General features: G+C 44.6%; 2 protein-coding genes across 64 annotated transcripts in view; one reads left to right on the forward strand and one right to left on the reverse strand.

The window, feature by feature from the left end:
• Nucleotides 1-9,074, reverse strand: part of Ncor1 (nuclear receptor corepressor 1) — a 153,893-nt gene extending 144,819 nt beyond the window's left edge. For 30 of the 48 annotated variants that reach the window (XM_076542586.1, XM_076542569.1, XM_076542587.1 and 27 more), the window contains exon 1: nucleotides 7,543-7,725. The gene's annotated coding sequence lies outside the window, so the exon portion shown is untranslated. Of the gene's footprint in view, nucleotides 1-7,542; nucleotides 7,727-7,839; nucleotides 7,995-8,941 lie in introns of those variants that run through there. The other 18 variants (XM_076542561.1, XM_076542554.1, XM_076542544.1 and 15 more) reach the window with 3 other exon arrangements.
• The window catches only part of Pigl (phosphatidylinositol glycan anchor biosynthesis class L), a 61,805-nt gene continuing 52,542 nt past the window's right edge, over nucleotides 8,084-17,346 (forward strand). For 15 of the 16 annotated variants that reach the window (XR_006075426.2, XR_006075429.2, XR_013041681.1 and 12 more), the window contains exon 1: nucleotides 8,084-9,181. Coding sequence is in view for 11 of the 16 variants with exons in the window: in XM_006973557.4 (XP_006973619.2) it covers nucleotides 8,773-9,181 (409 nt within the window). In the remaining 5 variants the exon portion in view is untranslated. Of the gene's footprint in view, nucleotides 9,182-9,614; nucleotides 9,796-17,346 lie in introns of those variants that run through there. The other variant, XM_076542595.1, reaches the window with a different exon arrangement.

A 17,346-nucleotide genomic window follows, 5' to 3' on the forward strand; every position in this document is an offset into this window, starting at 1 on the left:
CACACACACACACACACACACACACACAGTCTACATTTCAAATATGCAAGTAGAAAAAGAAATCAAAATAGTTTGGTATCCTTGACTTTTCCCTTTGTTTTAGACTAACCTACCTGGATTTATTTCCATATTACATTACAGCCCTATAAACCAAGCACTCCAATTTCTAATTCGTATACTTTCCTAAAATTACTCCCCAACTTCCTTCCCTGCATACCTATTAAAACATTCTTGCATCTGACATTACCTAGAACAAAAAGTGCTACCATGGAAAAACCAATCTCCATTTTTACTTTCCCATCCTCACAAAAATCCCAATAAAAAATCAGGAGACCTCCTGACTGAAGTGTTACATCATCAAATCACTGAAAACACAATTAATGTGGCAGGAATGCCCCCCCCCCAGAAAGAAATGCTTTAATAATTCACTGCTATTTCAATGACATAAGTACACTCCTATTTTTTTTGGTTTGTTTTTGTTTTTCTTTTCATTTTCAAGACAGGGTTTCTCTGTGTAGCTTTGGCACCTGTCCTGGATCTCACTCTGTAGACCAGGCTGACCTCAAACTCACAGAGATCCACCTGGCTCTGCCTCCCAAGTGCTGGGATTAAAGTCGTACGCCACCACTGCCCATCGCATGAGACATCTATAGCAAACACACTAAAGCTAGCTCATAGGCTCTTATTTCTTTTTCTTTTTTTTTTTTTTTTAAGATTTTAATAAATCACCACGTAAGCCGGTCACTGATCAATTGGGGCTGCAGGACAAGGACTGGGGAGCCTTGTTTCTCCTGACAGCCAGGTTCTTATTTCTTAGATACTCAACAAACTACTCCAGGGATGAGGTAAGGAAGAAGAATTCTTTTTTTAATGATTTATTTTTATGTGAATTGGTGTTTTGCCTGCATGTATGTCTGTGTGAGGGTATTGGATCCCCTGGAACTGGAGTTACGGACAGTTGTGAGCTGCCATGTGGGTGCTAGAAATTGAACCCAGGTCCTCTGGAAGAGCAGCCAGTGTTCTTAACCACTGAGCCATCTCTCCAGGCCCAAGGAAGAATTCTTTTAAAACTCAGATGTATATAGGCCTACAAGGTCTTAAAGTTTAAAAAAGACAAAATAGACATGCACTTCAGTATTCATATTATGAATCCATCAGCAACTTTCATGCCAGGCATGGAAGCTACTGCTTGCAATCCCAGCACCACATTCTCAAAAAGAGCCTGAGTCAAATCCAGCCTCTCAGGACTCTATCTCAAAAACAAACAAACCCAGTAACAAAAAAAAAATTAAAAAATAATCTCCACAACAAAAACATACACTTTTAGAGAAAAGGAAACAGGAGGGAGACTCCTGACTGAAGTGTTACATCATCAAATCCCTGAAAACACAATTCATGTAGTAGGGTTTGAGGGAGTAAGGTAGGACAAGAACAATCCACAAAAGAGGTCAGTTTAAGGAGGAAAAATACACCTCTTTTTTCTTTTCAGGGGTGAGGTGTGGGGGGAGACTGAGACAGGGTCTTGCTAAATAGTCCTGCCTGACCTAGAACTCACTATGTGAAACTGACTACCTTGGATTTGCTGTGATCCTCCTGTCTCTGCCTCCAGAGGATTACAGAGGTCAGTACCACATCCAATCTGAAAAAAAACTCATAATGAAATGCAAAAATAGGTAGACTTAATAGCTCATATGTTATAAATGAGCAAATATGCCATGCTTCAGTATTTATGTAAAGACTATGAACTTAAAGAGAGTAACGCAGCAAGGCTTGGTGGTGCACACCTTTGATCTTGGCACTCCGGAGGCAAAGGTAGGAGGATCTCTATGAGCTAGGCCAGCCTGGTCTACATGGTGAACAACGTGATAGCCAGAACTATACAGTGGGATCCTGTCTCAAAAAAAGAAGGGAGCACTGGTGGGGGCGGGGAGAGAATAATACAGCTTTTCCTTTAAAATAAATTTTATGGCATGAGTATTTGTAGAAAATTAATATTGCAGGGCTAGGGATACAGCTTAGTGGAAGGACACTTGCCAACATGCTCAAAAAGGCCCTTTCCAACAGCACTGGGATGGAGTGGGTGAGAAACAACAGGCAACAAACTAATCACAAATGAGCTTCTCACTGTAAAAATCAAGATGGGCCTGGTGCCACGTGCCTGTAATTCCAGCAAAAGGATTCAGAGATTGAACCCAGCCTGATCAGCAAGATCCAGCTTTAAAAAAATTTTAATGGGAGCTGGAGAGATGGCTCTGTAGTTAAGAGCACTTGCTGCTCCTCCAGACGACCCAGGTTTAATTCCCAAACCCACATGGCAGCTCACAACCATCTGTAACTCCAGATCCAATGAATAGCTTCTTCTGGTCTCCACTGGGCACCAGACCAGGCATGCATGTGGTACACAGACATACATGCAGGCAAAACACTACACACATAAAATTAAAATTTTAAAAGAAATAAAAATTTCACCAGGTGATGGTATCTCACACCTTTAATCCCAGCACTCAGGAGGCAGAGGCAGGAGGATCTCTGTGAGTTTGAGGCAATCCTATGCTACAGAGTGAGTTCCAGGACAGTCAGGGCTATACAGTGAAACCGTCTCAAAAAACAAAATAAAATAAAACAAAATGTTCATCAGAACATAGAAAAACTTAAGCAAACTAAGTAATTCCCAGCAACAACCATTTCAGTACCATTTTCTTTAAATTGTATATTCATTACAGAAATGTAATGTTATGAAGTATTTTACATTCAGTAACTACGCTGAACATTTGAAGTGATCTCCCATTTTCCAGCCAACTCAAATTTTGTTTTAAGTAAGAATCGATCATCAAAGCAAACTGCTCCCCAGATATGATATAGATATAGATATATATACATATATATAATATGATATAGATATATATGATATATTATGTATATATGATATAGATAATATGATATAGATATACATTACATATATACATATATACACATATACATACACACACACACCACACACGAGATGTCAGAAATGTGGCTTCTGCTTCTGCCCAATAGCAACAATTTCAGCAGATCACTTCATTCTCAGTTATTCATGCTTTCAAAATATTCAAATATAAAACAAGACTAGATTTATATAGGGATGTTCGTTCTAGAATTCTATAAATTGTAAGCAATTTATTTTAACCAATTTAAATTATTTTTGAGAGCACAACTAAATGAAAGTTAACAGCAGTACGGAATTAAACTGAACACTACACAGACACACGGTGTTTTTGTTATGTCTCTGACTTTCCAATTCAAGTGGGTGGATGGGACAGGTTGTATCTGAAAACTATCCAAGTAAATGACCACAGGAGCTCCTGGGGTAGCAAAAATGGCTAAAGGATAGAATGGGGGGGGGGGGGAAGACCACAAAAATATCAAAATAAAAAACAGATGATCCACATAGTTACTACTAGACTGCAGTGGTTTTTCAACATTCCTAAGGAGGTCTGATAAAGGAAGAACTGTCCTCTTAACCATCAAAATTATTTTTGTATCCTCAAACACAAGAACAAAATATCAATTACACTTACACTGGCAACTTAGTTACCTGTGCTTATAATTCATTTAAATTAAAAAATTACTTAAATCAAAAGCTATTATTTATGCCTTTATAGCATTTAAGGTAAGTGCTTCATACTGGATAAACAAATGAATGACTGAAAATATACAAGTCTCTGATCTTAAATATGTCTGTTCTTAGTAAATTCTGATCACCCTTTTTACTTACTTTTACATCATACTCTAATAAAATATAATAAGTGAACTAAAAGAACAGATGAGCCAGGAGGTGTGGTGCACGCCTTTAATCCCAGCACTCGGGAGGCAGAGGCGGGCGGATCTCTGTGAGTTCGAGGCCAGCCTGGTCTATAAAGCAAGTTCCAGGAAAGGTGCAAAGCTACACAGAGAAACCCTGGCTCAAAAAACCAAAACAAACAAACAAACAAACAAAAAACAGATGAGGCCAGGTGCTATGGCACCCACCAGCTACTTGGGAAGCAGTGACATAAAATTCACTTGGTTCAGTTCTAGGAGGCCAGCCTGGGCAACACATACCATCTCAAGACAAAGACAAACAGGTAAGAGAGCTGGTGAGATGGCTTAGCAGGTAAAGGCACTTGCAATCAAGGCTGCCAACCAGATGCTAGAACCAAATCCTAAAAGCTGTCCTCAGACCGCCTCACACATGCCAGGGGCATGCACACATTCACACTTACAATAAATAAATGTACTTTTTAATAAGTAAAACAGAACAGATGAAGGTAACTAAATATGTAAGAACAGTACCACTTCCAGGTACCAATAAAAATATAAAATTACACCTAAGAGAGATTAAAAATGAGTAATAAAACACAAACACAGAGAGGGGGAACCTAAAGGATTCACCTACGTAAATCCCTGGCCTATCCAAAGGCCTTTGATCTCCAAAACAAATGACAATGGCAAAGAATTCATCGTTTCACAAAAACAAGTAAATAAATGCATAAGTAATCTTAAATGCTTTAAAAAAAATGGAATGATTTAAATGTGCCTGGCCCTGGAACAAACTCCTACTCAATTAAATTCAAAGAAATAAGTTAACTTCCAGCATTTCATTTTGACTTTATTTTGAGGAAAATTCAAGATTTTTAGTTCACTATATATTTATTCATTTTTCTTTTATGTGTATGAGTGCCTACATGTATATATGTGCACCACATGTGTACCTGGTGCTCTTGGAGGCCAAGAGGACATTAGATCCCCTAGAACTGGAGTTACAGATAGCTGTGTGTTGTATGGGTGCTGGGAACCAAACATGGGCCTCCTACAAACACAAAAGGCACTCTTAACCACTGTCTCAACTCCAGTTCCAAGTTTACTTTATTTTTTTTGAATACAAGATATCCACTTAAAAAAAAGTATGAATTATCAGCCAGGTGGTGGTAGCTCACGCCTTTAATCCCAGCATCACAAGGCAGAGGCAGGAGGATCTCTGTGAGTTCGAGGCCAGCCTGGTCTACAGAGCAAGTTCCAGGACACCCAGAGCTACACACAGAGAAATCCTGTCTCTGTGAAGAACAACAACAACAAATTACGTATCATCTACGCCTCCTCTTTTGCTCCTCTTCCTTCTTCTCTGAGACAGTCTCTCTATTTAGACCTTTTCTGACCTGGAACTCACTATGTAGAACAATCTGGCCTCAAACTCACAGAGATCTGCAGTTAGTGTTAAGATTACCATGCCAGGCAATATATTCTCTTTTCAAATTGATGGGAGAGAATCATAGCTATGTAAGTATATTAGCAACAAGTATATTGTGGTGTTATAATCCGAATACATTTTTTTTCTAACTATGTAAGAGATTTGCAGATAAGCCATTACTATCTCACAGAAACACAATCATTTTTATCTCTTTAAAGTAATTTTATAACTTTTTTTTTTTAAAACAGGGTCATGAATACCCCAGGTTGGCCTCAAACTCAAGATACTGTTGTGGACAAGCTTGAACTTGTAATCGTCCTGCCTCCAACTCCTGAGTGGGCATGTGTCTGTTTTTATGTGGTGCTGGGGAATCAAACCTGGGGCTACATGCATGTTAGCTGAGCTCTATACCAACTGGGCTGCAGCCCCTGTCCAATTTCATAACTACTAACTCACAACAACCAAACCTGTGAGGTCAGAAGTTTTTCTAACATCATAGATGAGGAAACTGAAGCACTGAAATGTTGAACATGTTCTAAATGCCAGTTAATGGCAGGGAGAATCGTGATTCTTAGCATTACAGCTTCTCAGAAGGAGTATTACAACATATGGCAAGTCTTTTCTAAAAGATAAAGTGTTTTGGTATGGCAAGGAATCACTTTCTAGATATGCATAAACAAACAACACACAGACATACACTTTGATTTTCATTAACAGGTGCACGTGAGACAAAGCAACTGGAAGCTATAAATATTAAACTAAACTGCCACTGGACTCTAATATAGTAAGAAAATAAGATTTCTCTCTAGTGAGTTAGTTTTATTTCTTCTGTAATTCTTACCCCTATCTAAATAAGTCAGAGACCGAGCCCAGGCAAATAAGAATTGGCTCATCCAATAAATTTATGAGAGGCTATATTAAAACATTTCCCGCACGCCTTTAATCCCAGCACTCGGGAGGCAGAACCAAGTGGATCTCAGTGAGTTCGAAGTCAGCCTGGTCTAGAGAGCGAGATCCAGGACAGGCGCCAAAACTACACAGAGAAACCCTGTCTTGAAAAAACCAAAACCAAAACCAACAAAAAATGTCCCCAATCAAACAGGACGCCAGGTATGGTGGTGCAAGCATGCAATCCCTGCACCAGTTACTCGGGGAGTTCCAGGCCAGTCAGCCCTACAAGACTTGAACGGTCTCAAAACAAACTAAATTCATTAATTTAAAACATCAGCTCTCCGTTTATCCACCAGATAGTCCATGTGAATCAGAATCATCAGCAACTATCCATCAAGATACCCTTGAACAAATGAATGACTATGTGTCGGCATTTTTAAATCCCAGGCCTGTCTGCTCTTTGCATACAGCCACTTTCAGTCTCCCATCATTCTCTCACCAGGGTGCACACAAGGAATGTAAATTTCAGATGTAATAGGATACAATGAGGGTAGCAAATCTGATGCAGGTGAATATACTAATCCCAAAGATTAAAATTACCCATAACGCTACTCGCCAATGTTAACTCTGCTGAACAGGCACCGTGGCATACAACCCGGCAAAGACTTCTCGTAAATATCATTTATTCCCATCCACTCCTTTTCATACATGACTATTCCTGATCTACACTAGTTCTAAGAACATAAGTGTCCTTTCCGTTAAGGTTGCTTTCTCAATTAGTTTCTCAAATCCCCGTCGTTGTTGTCTCCCCCCCCCCCCCGCCATAAAAAAAAAGGGGTGCACTCTCCCACTTGGCACAAGAGAACACCAATAACAAACGGCAGGAGGCAGAGGGTGCTGCTCGGCATCCGCACCACTGCCAACCCTTCGCCATTAGACCTCAAGTGGGCCAGTTAGAAAGGTGAACTAGTTTGCTCTTCGCACACTTGTCCATCGCTGTCACCCCCCTTAACCCCTTCCACACTCGCCAAGACAGCCACTACCTCTCCCTCGGAGTGGGCCTAGGCGGGTCACCTGCGCCGGCCCCACCCGGAGCCCTCCATCCCCGCACGTCCGCCGCCAGCCCCGGCAGGCACCGCACACCCCTTCCCCGCGGGGCAGAGACCTCCGGCCGGCGTCCGCCCGCCTAAGGCCATTCTTCCTCCGAACTCCAGCAGCCTCCACTCGCCTAGCCTCAACTCCCCGCCGCGCCCGACTCGCCCCTGGCTGGCCGAAGAGCCAAGGAAACGGGCGGCTCGGACGCGTCCCAACCCTGTGCGGTTCCCGACGCCCCCTGGCCCGGCCGTGAAGCCGCCTCCGGCACCGGCGCCCTAAGGAGCCCTTGGATGCTCCGGGGCGAGCAGGGCCCCGAGGCCGGGGCTGCAGGCACCGGGCCTACTCACCGGGAGCTGGCGGAGCGTGGGAACCGGCGCGCCCCCCACGGCCCGGCGAGCGGGGCGCGGCCCCGGCGCGCGGCCCTCCGCCCGGCCCTCGCCCGGCGCGGCGAGCTGGACGCTGCTCACTCCGGCCGCCGCCGCCGCCGCCGCAGCTTCGCCACCTTAGCCGCCATCTTGCCTCAACCCCTCTCCCTCCTCCCCCTCGGGCCCGGCGGCCGCGCTGAGGCGGCTCCGACGCGGGCTCCTCCTCCTTCCGGAGGGTTGGGGAGACGACTCCCTCCCCGGGCGGAGCGCCGTTCTTACCTCGGCCTCGCTTCCTGGGTCGTGGGTGCCGCGCCGGTGCCTTTCCAGGGGCCGCTCGCACTCGCACCCGCTCCGGCAGCAGCGCCTGGGGCCCGACGCGCCGCGGCAGCCATCGCGCAGCCGGCCCGGAGCGCCAGCGCGAGCCGGCCACTCCCGCGCGCCTGGGGCCTTTCCCCCTACCCCCACCCCCTCGGGCGTGGGAAAAGGACCCGGCGGCGTCCGGCGACCCCTGCGCACCGCCCGGGCGGTTCGTGCGCCGGAGCCAGAACCCCGAGCGAGCCCACGTGGCTGGGGTGCTCGTTAAGGGTCACACCGAGTCTTCACCGGAATGGCGGGCCAGGCCTCCGCCGCCGCCGCGTAGCTTCCTTAATCGCCACCTCTTAAAGAGAATGTGAGGGCCTCCTGACCGCACTCTCTCCGCCTCACCCTTCTAGTGAAATGACGTTGCCTCATAGCCGCTTTACTCTGCTTCTCGCAGAGCCGCCGCCATCCGAGGGGGGGGTAAAAAACAAAAACAAGTGTGACCCGCTTCGGAAAACTTTCATCCGGATAACGGGCCGTTGATACGAAGACTTGGGTCCTAAGAAGTAGGTTAGAAAACGAGTTGAAGCGAAAAGGGAACTCTCCCTACCGAATGCTAAAGTTTTATTTTCAGAGGCTTCCGTTTTAGCCGGCGTGCTCTGACACGCCTGAAGTCCCCGCTCAGGAGGCGGAGGAATGAGAAGCATTGCAAATTCGGGACCAGCAATGGTCTACCTAGCGAGTTCAGGGGTCCCCGGGGGTACACACAGCGAGACACGGTCTCAAAATAATTCTGAAACGCTTCCCTTTACGCACACTGAACGGTAAGAAAGATACTGGACCGCACAGAGTTCGGTGCAACCCTCCCCGACCCTGGGGCAGGTACAGGATTTTGCCGTGGCTGTGTAAAAGATGGGACGGCGCAGTGTGGGTGGAAGTTTCCACGATAGAGCACGAATCTCGCCGTTCTCGGGCCACCGAGCGCTTAACCCCGGAACGCAGTTGCAGCGGGTTCGGTTTTCCCGCAGGAGCCCGAGTCCACACCCAGCCTTCCTTACTGCGCAGGCGCGCTGCCACTCACCCGGCATGGAAGTGGTGGCTCTCTTGTGTGTGGCGGTGGCTGTCCTGACATGGGGCTTCCTCCGGGTTCGGGACTTGGCGGAACGAATGAGGTCTCCGGAGCAGGCGGGCCTGCCGGGAGCCGGAAGCCGGGCCCTTCTGGTGATCGCGCACCCGGACGATGAAGCCATGTTCTTTGCTCCCACGGTGCTAGGCTTGGCCCGCCTGGAGCAGCGGGTGTTCTTGCTCTGCTTCTCCACAGGTAGGAGTCGGGTTAGGGAACTAACCGATCTCAATTACTTCCTCCCGAAAGGTTTTCTGTCCTAGTGAATACACCGAAGGTCCTTCCTCTGTGCTCGCCACAGGCTGGGGACAGATAGGTCGTGGAACCCCGAGCGAATTCCACCCTTCCCCAGCCAAATTGAGGAGTAGAAAAGTGGTTGCCCATCGTTGGTTCCATTCAGTGCCTCCTTGTTCCTTTGGGAACTGCCACTGTTGTTGTTTGGTTTTGTAAGACAGTCTCACTGCAGCCTAGCTTCCCCAGGACTGGGATTACAGATGTGAGCCGATGGATGTGCCTGACCTTTTATCCTGAGGAACCATCTATTTACAGAAGGATCGAATATAATCGTGTCCCAAACAATCTGAGCTGTTTGGTGTCTGCCCAACCCACCAAGTTTCTTTCCTAATAATAGCAAAAGATGTTCCTGCTGCTTTGAAATCCATGTGCGCTACAAAGATGAATGAATATGTCAGAATGGAAAAGTTACTTCAGATGAAGAGATAGAAACTACTTAATGTTAGAGTTCATCTCCACCCAGTTTTCATTAAGAGGACTCTTCAAGGGTTGGGGGTTTAGCTTCGATCCTCAGCTCCCCCCCCCAAAAAAAGAGGACTCTTCAAAATAAAATTTGCATTATGATACAAAAAAAAAAAACATGACACCTAAATATGATGATGGCTGCACAACTTAAAACTTAAACTGTATACATACAGTGGGTAAACTTTATGATATATCAAATTATACCCCAATAAAGTTGATTTTCAAAATTGCCTGTGACCTCTCTTCCCGTGTGGCTGTGTGTCATTCAGTTCTTCATTTTTAAATAAGACTTTTCACTCACAGAGATCGCATTTTACATGTCCTTTCTCCTTAGCACCACTTTTTATTTATGCTAGACGACTCTCACCAGGACTGATTTATGAAATTGCCTGAACTTAGGAGAGTTGTTGTTTTGTAAACAGAGTTAATGCAGGTTTATTAAGGAAAGTGAGAAAGAACTCCTGATACTCTATTACTTTTTAAGATTTATTTTATGTGTGTGGGTGTTTTGCCTATATGAATGTATGTGCACCACATGCAAGCCTGGTGCCCTCAAAGACCAGAAGAGAGTGTCAGGTTCCTGGAACTTAAGCTATAGCCAGTTATGAACTACTGAGTGCTGGGAACTGAATTCCAGTCCTCTGGAAGAGCATAGAGTGCCCTAAACCACTTAGACATCTCTCCTGCCCTCTGTCCTATTTATATTTTATACTAGTTATTATAATTGAATTATATACAAATTTGTTTCAAGATTTGCATCAAAACCTGTATTTGCAAGACGGTATGGGTGCAGTATGTCCTTTAATATGAACATTTAATATTTTCTCTATTATTCTCAATAGGACATAAAAATTGGGCACCAGAAATCAATTTGTCTTTTTTTTTTTTTTTCCAGTTCTTAGGTTTGAGCTCAAGCTCTCAAACATTCTAGACACCCAGTCTCCCGAAATCTTTTTCTAATAAAAGATGTAAGCACAGCCTTGGTGCAGTGGGAAGGGGCTTGGACCTGCCTAGGCTCAGTGTGCTGGGCTCTGCTGACTCCCCATTGGAGACCTCGATTTGGGGGATTCGGGGTGGCTTGGGAAAGAGGGCTGGGGGTGGGAGGAGGAGGGAATCTGTGAATAGTATGTGGAGTGAGTAGAAAATTTCTTAATAAAAATGAAAAAAAAAGATGTAAGCATTCACTTAGCAGTTAGTACTTTTTGTTGGTGGTGGTTTTTTCGAGACAAGGTTTCTCTGTGTAGCCCTGGCTGCCCTGAAACTCCCTCTGTAGACCAGGCTGATCTCAAACTCACAGAGATCCACCTGCCTCTGCCTCCTGAGTGCTGAGATTAAAGGCCTACACTACCTACCAGCTAGCAATTAGTACTTCTATTGATGTCTTTATTTCCTCTGAATCCAACTTGCCATTTTAAATTGGTCACTGTTGCAGTAAAAGAGCAAGAAAGTAGTGATGTTTAATACAGTATAGTGAAAACTGTAGCAATAGAGAAAGCACAGTACACAGGAAGTTAAGAAGAACATTAATTCTCTTTTTAGACTGTTTCCTTAGGCTCCAAATAGGTTTCCTTTTGATCTGAGCTTTCAAAAGAAGACTGTATAGGGAGCAGGGCTGATCCTTCTAGGCCGTACAAAATAAGTCGATTACATCCTGCACCTGTGCAAACAGCTTATCCCAACTACATCCTCAGTTCCAGGAGAAGGGAGAAGCAAGAAAAAAGAGTTTTATTTTGGTGGTGGTGACTCAGTTAACTGTCCTCCGCCATCCTATAAGACGACACTATTATTTCTGTCTTACAAACAGACATTGAATCACCAAGACTATAACATGAAGAAGCCAAGGCCCTGTGCCTCCACACGGCTCTAAACCATTACACCCAGGCTGCCCAGTTGCTTTGTGTGCCATGTGAGTTGATAAAATAATCTTAATCTGATTCCTAGAAACATTCATTCATCAAACTTTTTTTAGTCTATTAATTTTTTATATATTATAAATCATTAATTATGCAGGAGAGAGGAACTTGCATGCCATGGCTCACAGATGGTCATCAAAAGACAACCTCCAGGAGTCGGTTCCCTTCTCCCACTCTGCAGGAGCATGGCATTGAAGTCAGGCCATCAGGCTTGGCAGCAAGTGCCTTTACCCACTGAGCCATCTGTCTGGCCCCAAGCCGTTATTTTTAAAAAGGGGTGCTGGAGAGATGGCTCAGCAGTTAAGAGGGGTTACTCTTGTGGAGGACCTGAGTTTGGTTCCCAGCTTATGAAGGCCTATTTCTCCAGCTCCAAAGGATTCAACACCTCTTCTAGCCTCTACATGTACCTGAACTCACATATACATATCACCCCATGGCACAAATATAAACATAATGAAAACTAAAATTAAAGCTGGGCGTGGTGGCTCACACCTTTAATCCCAGTGCTTGGGAGGCAGAGACTGGCAGTTGAGTTCCAGGCCAACCTGTTTTACAAAGTGAATTGTAGGACAGCCAGGGCTACAAAGAAAGAGAGAGAGAGAGAGAGAGAGAGAGAGAGAGAGAGAGAGAGAGAGAGAGAGAGAGAGAGAGAGAGAGAAAGGAAAGAAAGGAAGGAAGGAAGGAAGAAAAAAAGAAAATAAGAACTTAAAGTAAAAGGCGTGGGTAGTACATCTTTAATGTCAGCACATGGGAAGCAGAGTAAATGGATTTCTGAGTTCAGGGCCAGCCTGGTTTACATAGAGCTTTCTAGGACTACATAGAAAGACTCTGTCTCAAAAATAAATAATAATGATAATCTGTCTGCTTTAGGCAATTCATTCTAATAGCTGTATGGAAATGGTTTATAGAAAAGACTGGAGGGCTGAAGAGACGGCTCAGTGATTAAGAGCACTGGCTGCTCTCCCAGAGGACCTGGATTTGATTCCCAGTACCCACAGCACAAGTCACAGCTATCTGTAACTTCAGTTCCAGGGGATCTGACACCCTAACACAGACTACATGCAGGCAAAAATACCAGTGCACATGATTTAAATTATTAAAAGAAAAGAAAAGACTGGAATCATGAAAGCCAACAATTCCCTCCAGGTTGTGCATATGGGATTTTATACTAGTGTGTGTGTGTGTGTGTGTGTGTGTGTGTACATATTCTCCATTTTCTTCTTAGAGTCAGTCTGAGATCCCACCTCTGTTTTTTATTTTGTTTTGTTTTGAAAAAGTTTTATTTGTACACTTGTTTTGTCTGTGTATATACCTGTGTACCACTATGTGCATGGTTCCCATGGAGGCTGGAAGGGGCATTCAGATCACCTGGAACTAGAGTTACAGCTGATTGTGAGCCTCCATGTGAGTGCTAGGAACTAAACCCAGATCCTGTGGAAGAGCATTAAGTGTTCTTAACAGGCTAAGTCATCTCTCCAGCCCTGACGTCTCTGTTTTAAGTACTGTAACTTCTAAAAATACATTATTTTTTGTTTGTGGTGGGGGTGTGCATACACCATGCCATGTGTGCGAAGGTCAGAGGACAACCTTGTGGAGGGATTCTCTCCTTCCACTTTTACATGGATTCCAGGGATCCAGCAGGTCATCAGGCTCAGTGGCTTACTGCTAAGCCATCTCACTAGCCAAATGACTGAAACTTTTATAGCACTGTTACTCAATATGATCAAACCTCTGATTGCTGTTCAGGGTGTGCTTGCTTGTTTTGACCTTTTTTTCTTCTAAATAAATACATTTTAGAATGAGGTTGGTCGTATTCAAGAAAAAAGTTTACTGGCGTTTTCCTCCCCTGGAATTTCACTGACTTAGTGTCAGAAGAGGACATATTTACAACATAAAGTCTTTCTGACTATCATTTTATGATGTCTTATTTATGTTGGCCTTCTTTCATATCTGTTAAGAGTCTTGTTTGGTTCTGGTTTCTGTGCTGGGCTGGAGCCCAGGGCGTTGAGCATGCTAAGCATGGATTCTACCACTCACCTACACCCCAGTCATTTAGTATTGCAATGTTATCCAGGCCAACCTCAAACTTGTGATTGCTCTGCTTGGCCTCCTGAGTGGCTGGGACTGTAGGCACATACCACCATGTCTGGCTGTTAATGGTGTTACATTTAGGTCTTAAACATACATATTGAGATGGTGTTTATGCAGTTCTGTCCTTCGATCTGTTTCTCCTGCCTAGAGTTTCCTATTGTTAATGTTATCATCTCTGTTATGCTCTCATACTTGATATCTTCATTTATTCTTTTACTCAATTAAATAGACCTAATAACTCCCTATTTCAGTAGTTGTATGTCTGAGTCTGTTCTTTGTTCTTACAACTTATCCTGGGTTTCTACATGTGCTTTTTGTGATTGTTTTTATATGTATGTGCACATGTGTCTTAGGACCATATTTGTGGTAACAGATTAATAGTTCACTTTTTTTTTCTTTTGGTTTTTCGAAGCAGAGTTTCTCTGTGTAACAGCTCTGGCTTTCCTGGATCTCGCTCTGTAGACCAGGCTGGCCTCAAACTCACAGAGATCCACCTGCCTCTGTGCGTGCACCACCAACGCCCTGCTTGGTTCGCTTTTTCTAATATTTACTTTGTATGTGCGGGGGTGGGTGGTGTATGTGTAAGTAGTGTGTGCCCATGTGTGTGCTGATATGCTCACGCAGAGGCCAGAGGAGGACACTGAGTATTCTGTTTTATAACTCTTGAGACAAGTTCTCTCACTGAACCTAGAGGTAGGCTGGCAGCCGCCAAGCCTTAGCAAACCTCCTGCCTCCACCCCTCCACAGCCCTAGGATTGCAGGCAGAATGGCCCTGTGAATTTCGTATGTGGGTGGTAGGGATTCAAACCCAGGTCCTTGCGCTTGAATAGCAAGCACCCTTATCCACAGAGCCACCTCCCCAGCCCCTGCTGATCTAAAGCCATTGCCTGCCTCCACTCACTCCAAATTTTGAGCTTGATTTTTTTTATTTTTTCAGGCCAGAGACGTAGTGCAAGTTGAGGGTCCAACCCCAAGTGTCTCATGTACAGACATAGCACAGTATCTCTAGTCCACGATAATGAAAACCTCAGTTGAGAGCCTCCAAACTGGGAATTGCAGTCACCTTAAGATTTTCTTCTTCTTGCATGTCTGGAAGCTAGGGACTCAGCTAGCAATTTCAATTAGAACATCCATATGTGATGTATACAGAAGGCTTTCTGCTTCGTTACACCCCGGTGGCTGGGTTCCCAGGCAGGTGTCCTGAGAGAGAATCTAAAGATAGCCACGCTGTCTTTCCTGACCAGCTTTAGAAATCCTGCAGTATCACTTCTGTTACATTTTCCTTGAGGAAGTAGCCACACGTCTCGTCCAGGTCCAAGGAGAGAAGTAGATGCCATCTGCTGATAGGAAGCATCAAGCTCCTAGGAATTCATGCGGGCTAGAGATGTTGATTCACTCACACCAAGGAAAGTTGAGTGGGAGTTGAAGAAATCTGGGGGGCGGGGGGTGGAGGGTAATGTTTTTCCTCTGCCGTCTACTCAAACCAAGTCTGAGCACCTCAGTCTAGGGTGGGCATCTGGGTTGGTTCTCTCATCCACTGAAGGTGTAGGCTTCTGAAGGTCCTTCCTTTGTCTAGACGTCCCCTCATTTGCTGCCAGCTCTGACCCTGACTTCAGAGCAAGGCTGCGCGGATGCTCTCTAAGTGTCCTGGGTCTGTTATGTAATCCCTCGGGATTCGTGCTATTTCTGTTTCCTCCGTCCTTCAGATATAGCCCTTACTTTCCTGCTACGTCAGGCTTATATTCCCAAACGTGTTTGCCATTTATCTCACATGGTCAGATATGCTCAGAGAGTTTCATCAGACATCTGATTCACCATAGTTCCTAAAATAAAGCTTACTGGGTTATTTTAAATAATTCCTTTTTAGTCACGAACAAGTCTTCACAGTATTCCTTCTTGAGGAACATTTGAATTCAGCCTCAAAGAGGGGCGGTCTAAACCGCAATGTGATGGCACATACCTGTAATCCAGGGACTACAGAGGTAGAGGCAGATGGGTCAGGAGTTCAAGGTTATCCTCATACACAGTGATTTAAGACCAGCTTGGGTTATGTAAGATCTTGTCTTTTTTTTTAATTTATTTAACTTTTATTTTATGAGCATTGGTATAAAGGCATCAGATCTCCTGGAACTGGAGCTACGGACAGTTGTGAGCTGCCATGTGGGTGCTGAGAATTGAACCCTGGTCCTCTGGAAGAGTAGCCAGTGCTCTTAACTGCTGAGCCATCTCTCCAGCCCTCAAGACCTTGTCTTTAAGGGATGAGGGAGGGAGAGAAAGTGACAGTTTAACCTGTTCTTCTAACCCAGTGCATTTGAAGTTTCTTTTAAAAAAAAAAAAAATCTCAAGTATTGATCGTATTATAATGAAGAATGGAATAAATCGGACATGAAAGGATGGCGTACCAAGTAAGTGCACTTGCTGCTCTAGCAGAGGATCCAGGTTCAATTCCCAGCACACACATGGCAGCTCACAACTATCTGTAACTCCAGTTCCAGAGGATCAGACACCCTCACACCAATGCACATAAAATAAAATTAAGCAATTTTTTTTATGTGAGCTGGAAAAACTTGAGAATGTGATTCCATAGGCTAGGGAGATGGCCACTCATGGGTAAGCACAAGAGCCTGAGTTCAGATCCCCAGCAGCCACATAAAAGCTGGGCACACATCTATATACTCAGCACTGAGGTGATGGCTGGGAGCAAGGAAGTTAGGTCCCTAGAGCTCTTTGGCCGGCCAGCCTCACCCACGGGGAGCTCCAGGTTCAGTGAGAAACCCTGGTTCAAAAAAGAAGATAAGGTGGAGAGTGATAGAAACATCAACCTCTGGCCTCCTCCTACAACCACACATGAGCACAAGCATGTCCAACACACACACACACACACACACACACACACACACACACGTTACACCCCACTGGTAATATTTAACAATATTTACTGATGTCTACATACATAGTTTTTATTTTCTTTCAAGTTTAAGCTATGTTCCATAATTCTCCTGGGGAGACATAAATATTGACCCCAGACCAACAGACCAAAGAAATGATTCTTTCCAAGTCTAGGTGATGAACCAGTGAGTTCACCGAAGTTACTTATAGAAGCATAGACGACTCAAAGGCAAATGCATCACCAAAAAGTCCTATCCCAGAAACGGTGACTGCTTTCAACCTTCTGCCTCCTGTGTGATGGGGGCTAGAGAGGGACACCTGGGCATAGAACCACGTGCAGCTAGGAATAGGAAGGCATAGCAGCTAGAATCTCAAGTGATAGTCTCCTGACACTCCCTGCCTTCTGCAAGGAATGTTAAGTTACTTTACCTCAGACCTAATTATCATTATTGTTTTGCTTATTTTGTTGCCATGACTGGATGTAGCTCACTACCTCCATTCTATAGTCTACAGAGGCCCAAGAAGAAATAGCTTCATTACAACAAGCTGAAATGGTTACCATATGATTGTAACAACCAAAGAGCACTATAGGCGAACTGCTCTGTCCTGCCAGTCAGTTCCCAAATAACCACACAGAGACTTATCATTAATTATAAATGCTTGGCCAATAGCTCGGGCTTGTTACTAACTAGCTCTTACAACTTAAATTAA

The sequence above is a fragment of the Peromyscus maniculatus genome, chromosome 8, assembly GCF_049852395.1.
Source record: "Peromyscus maniculatus bairdii isolate BWxNUB_F1_BW_parent chromosome 8, HU_Pman_BW_mat_3.1, whole genome shotgun sequence".
NCBI lineage: Eukaryota > Metazoa > Chordata > Mammalia > Rodentia > Cricetidae > Peromyscus > Peromyscus maniculatus.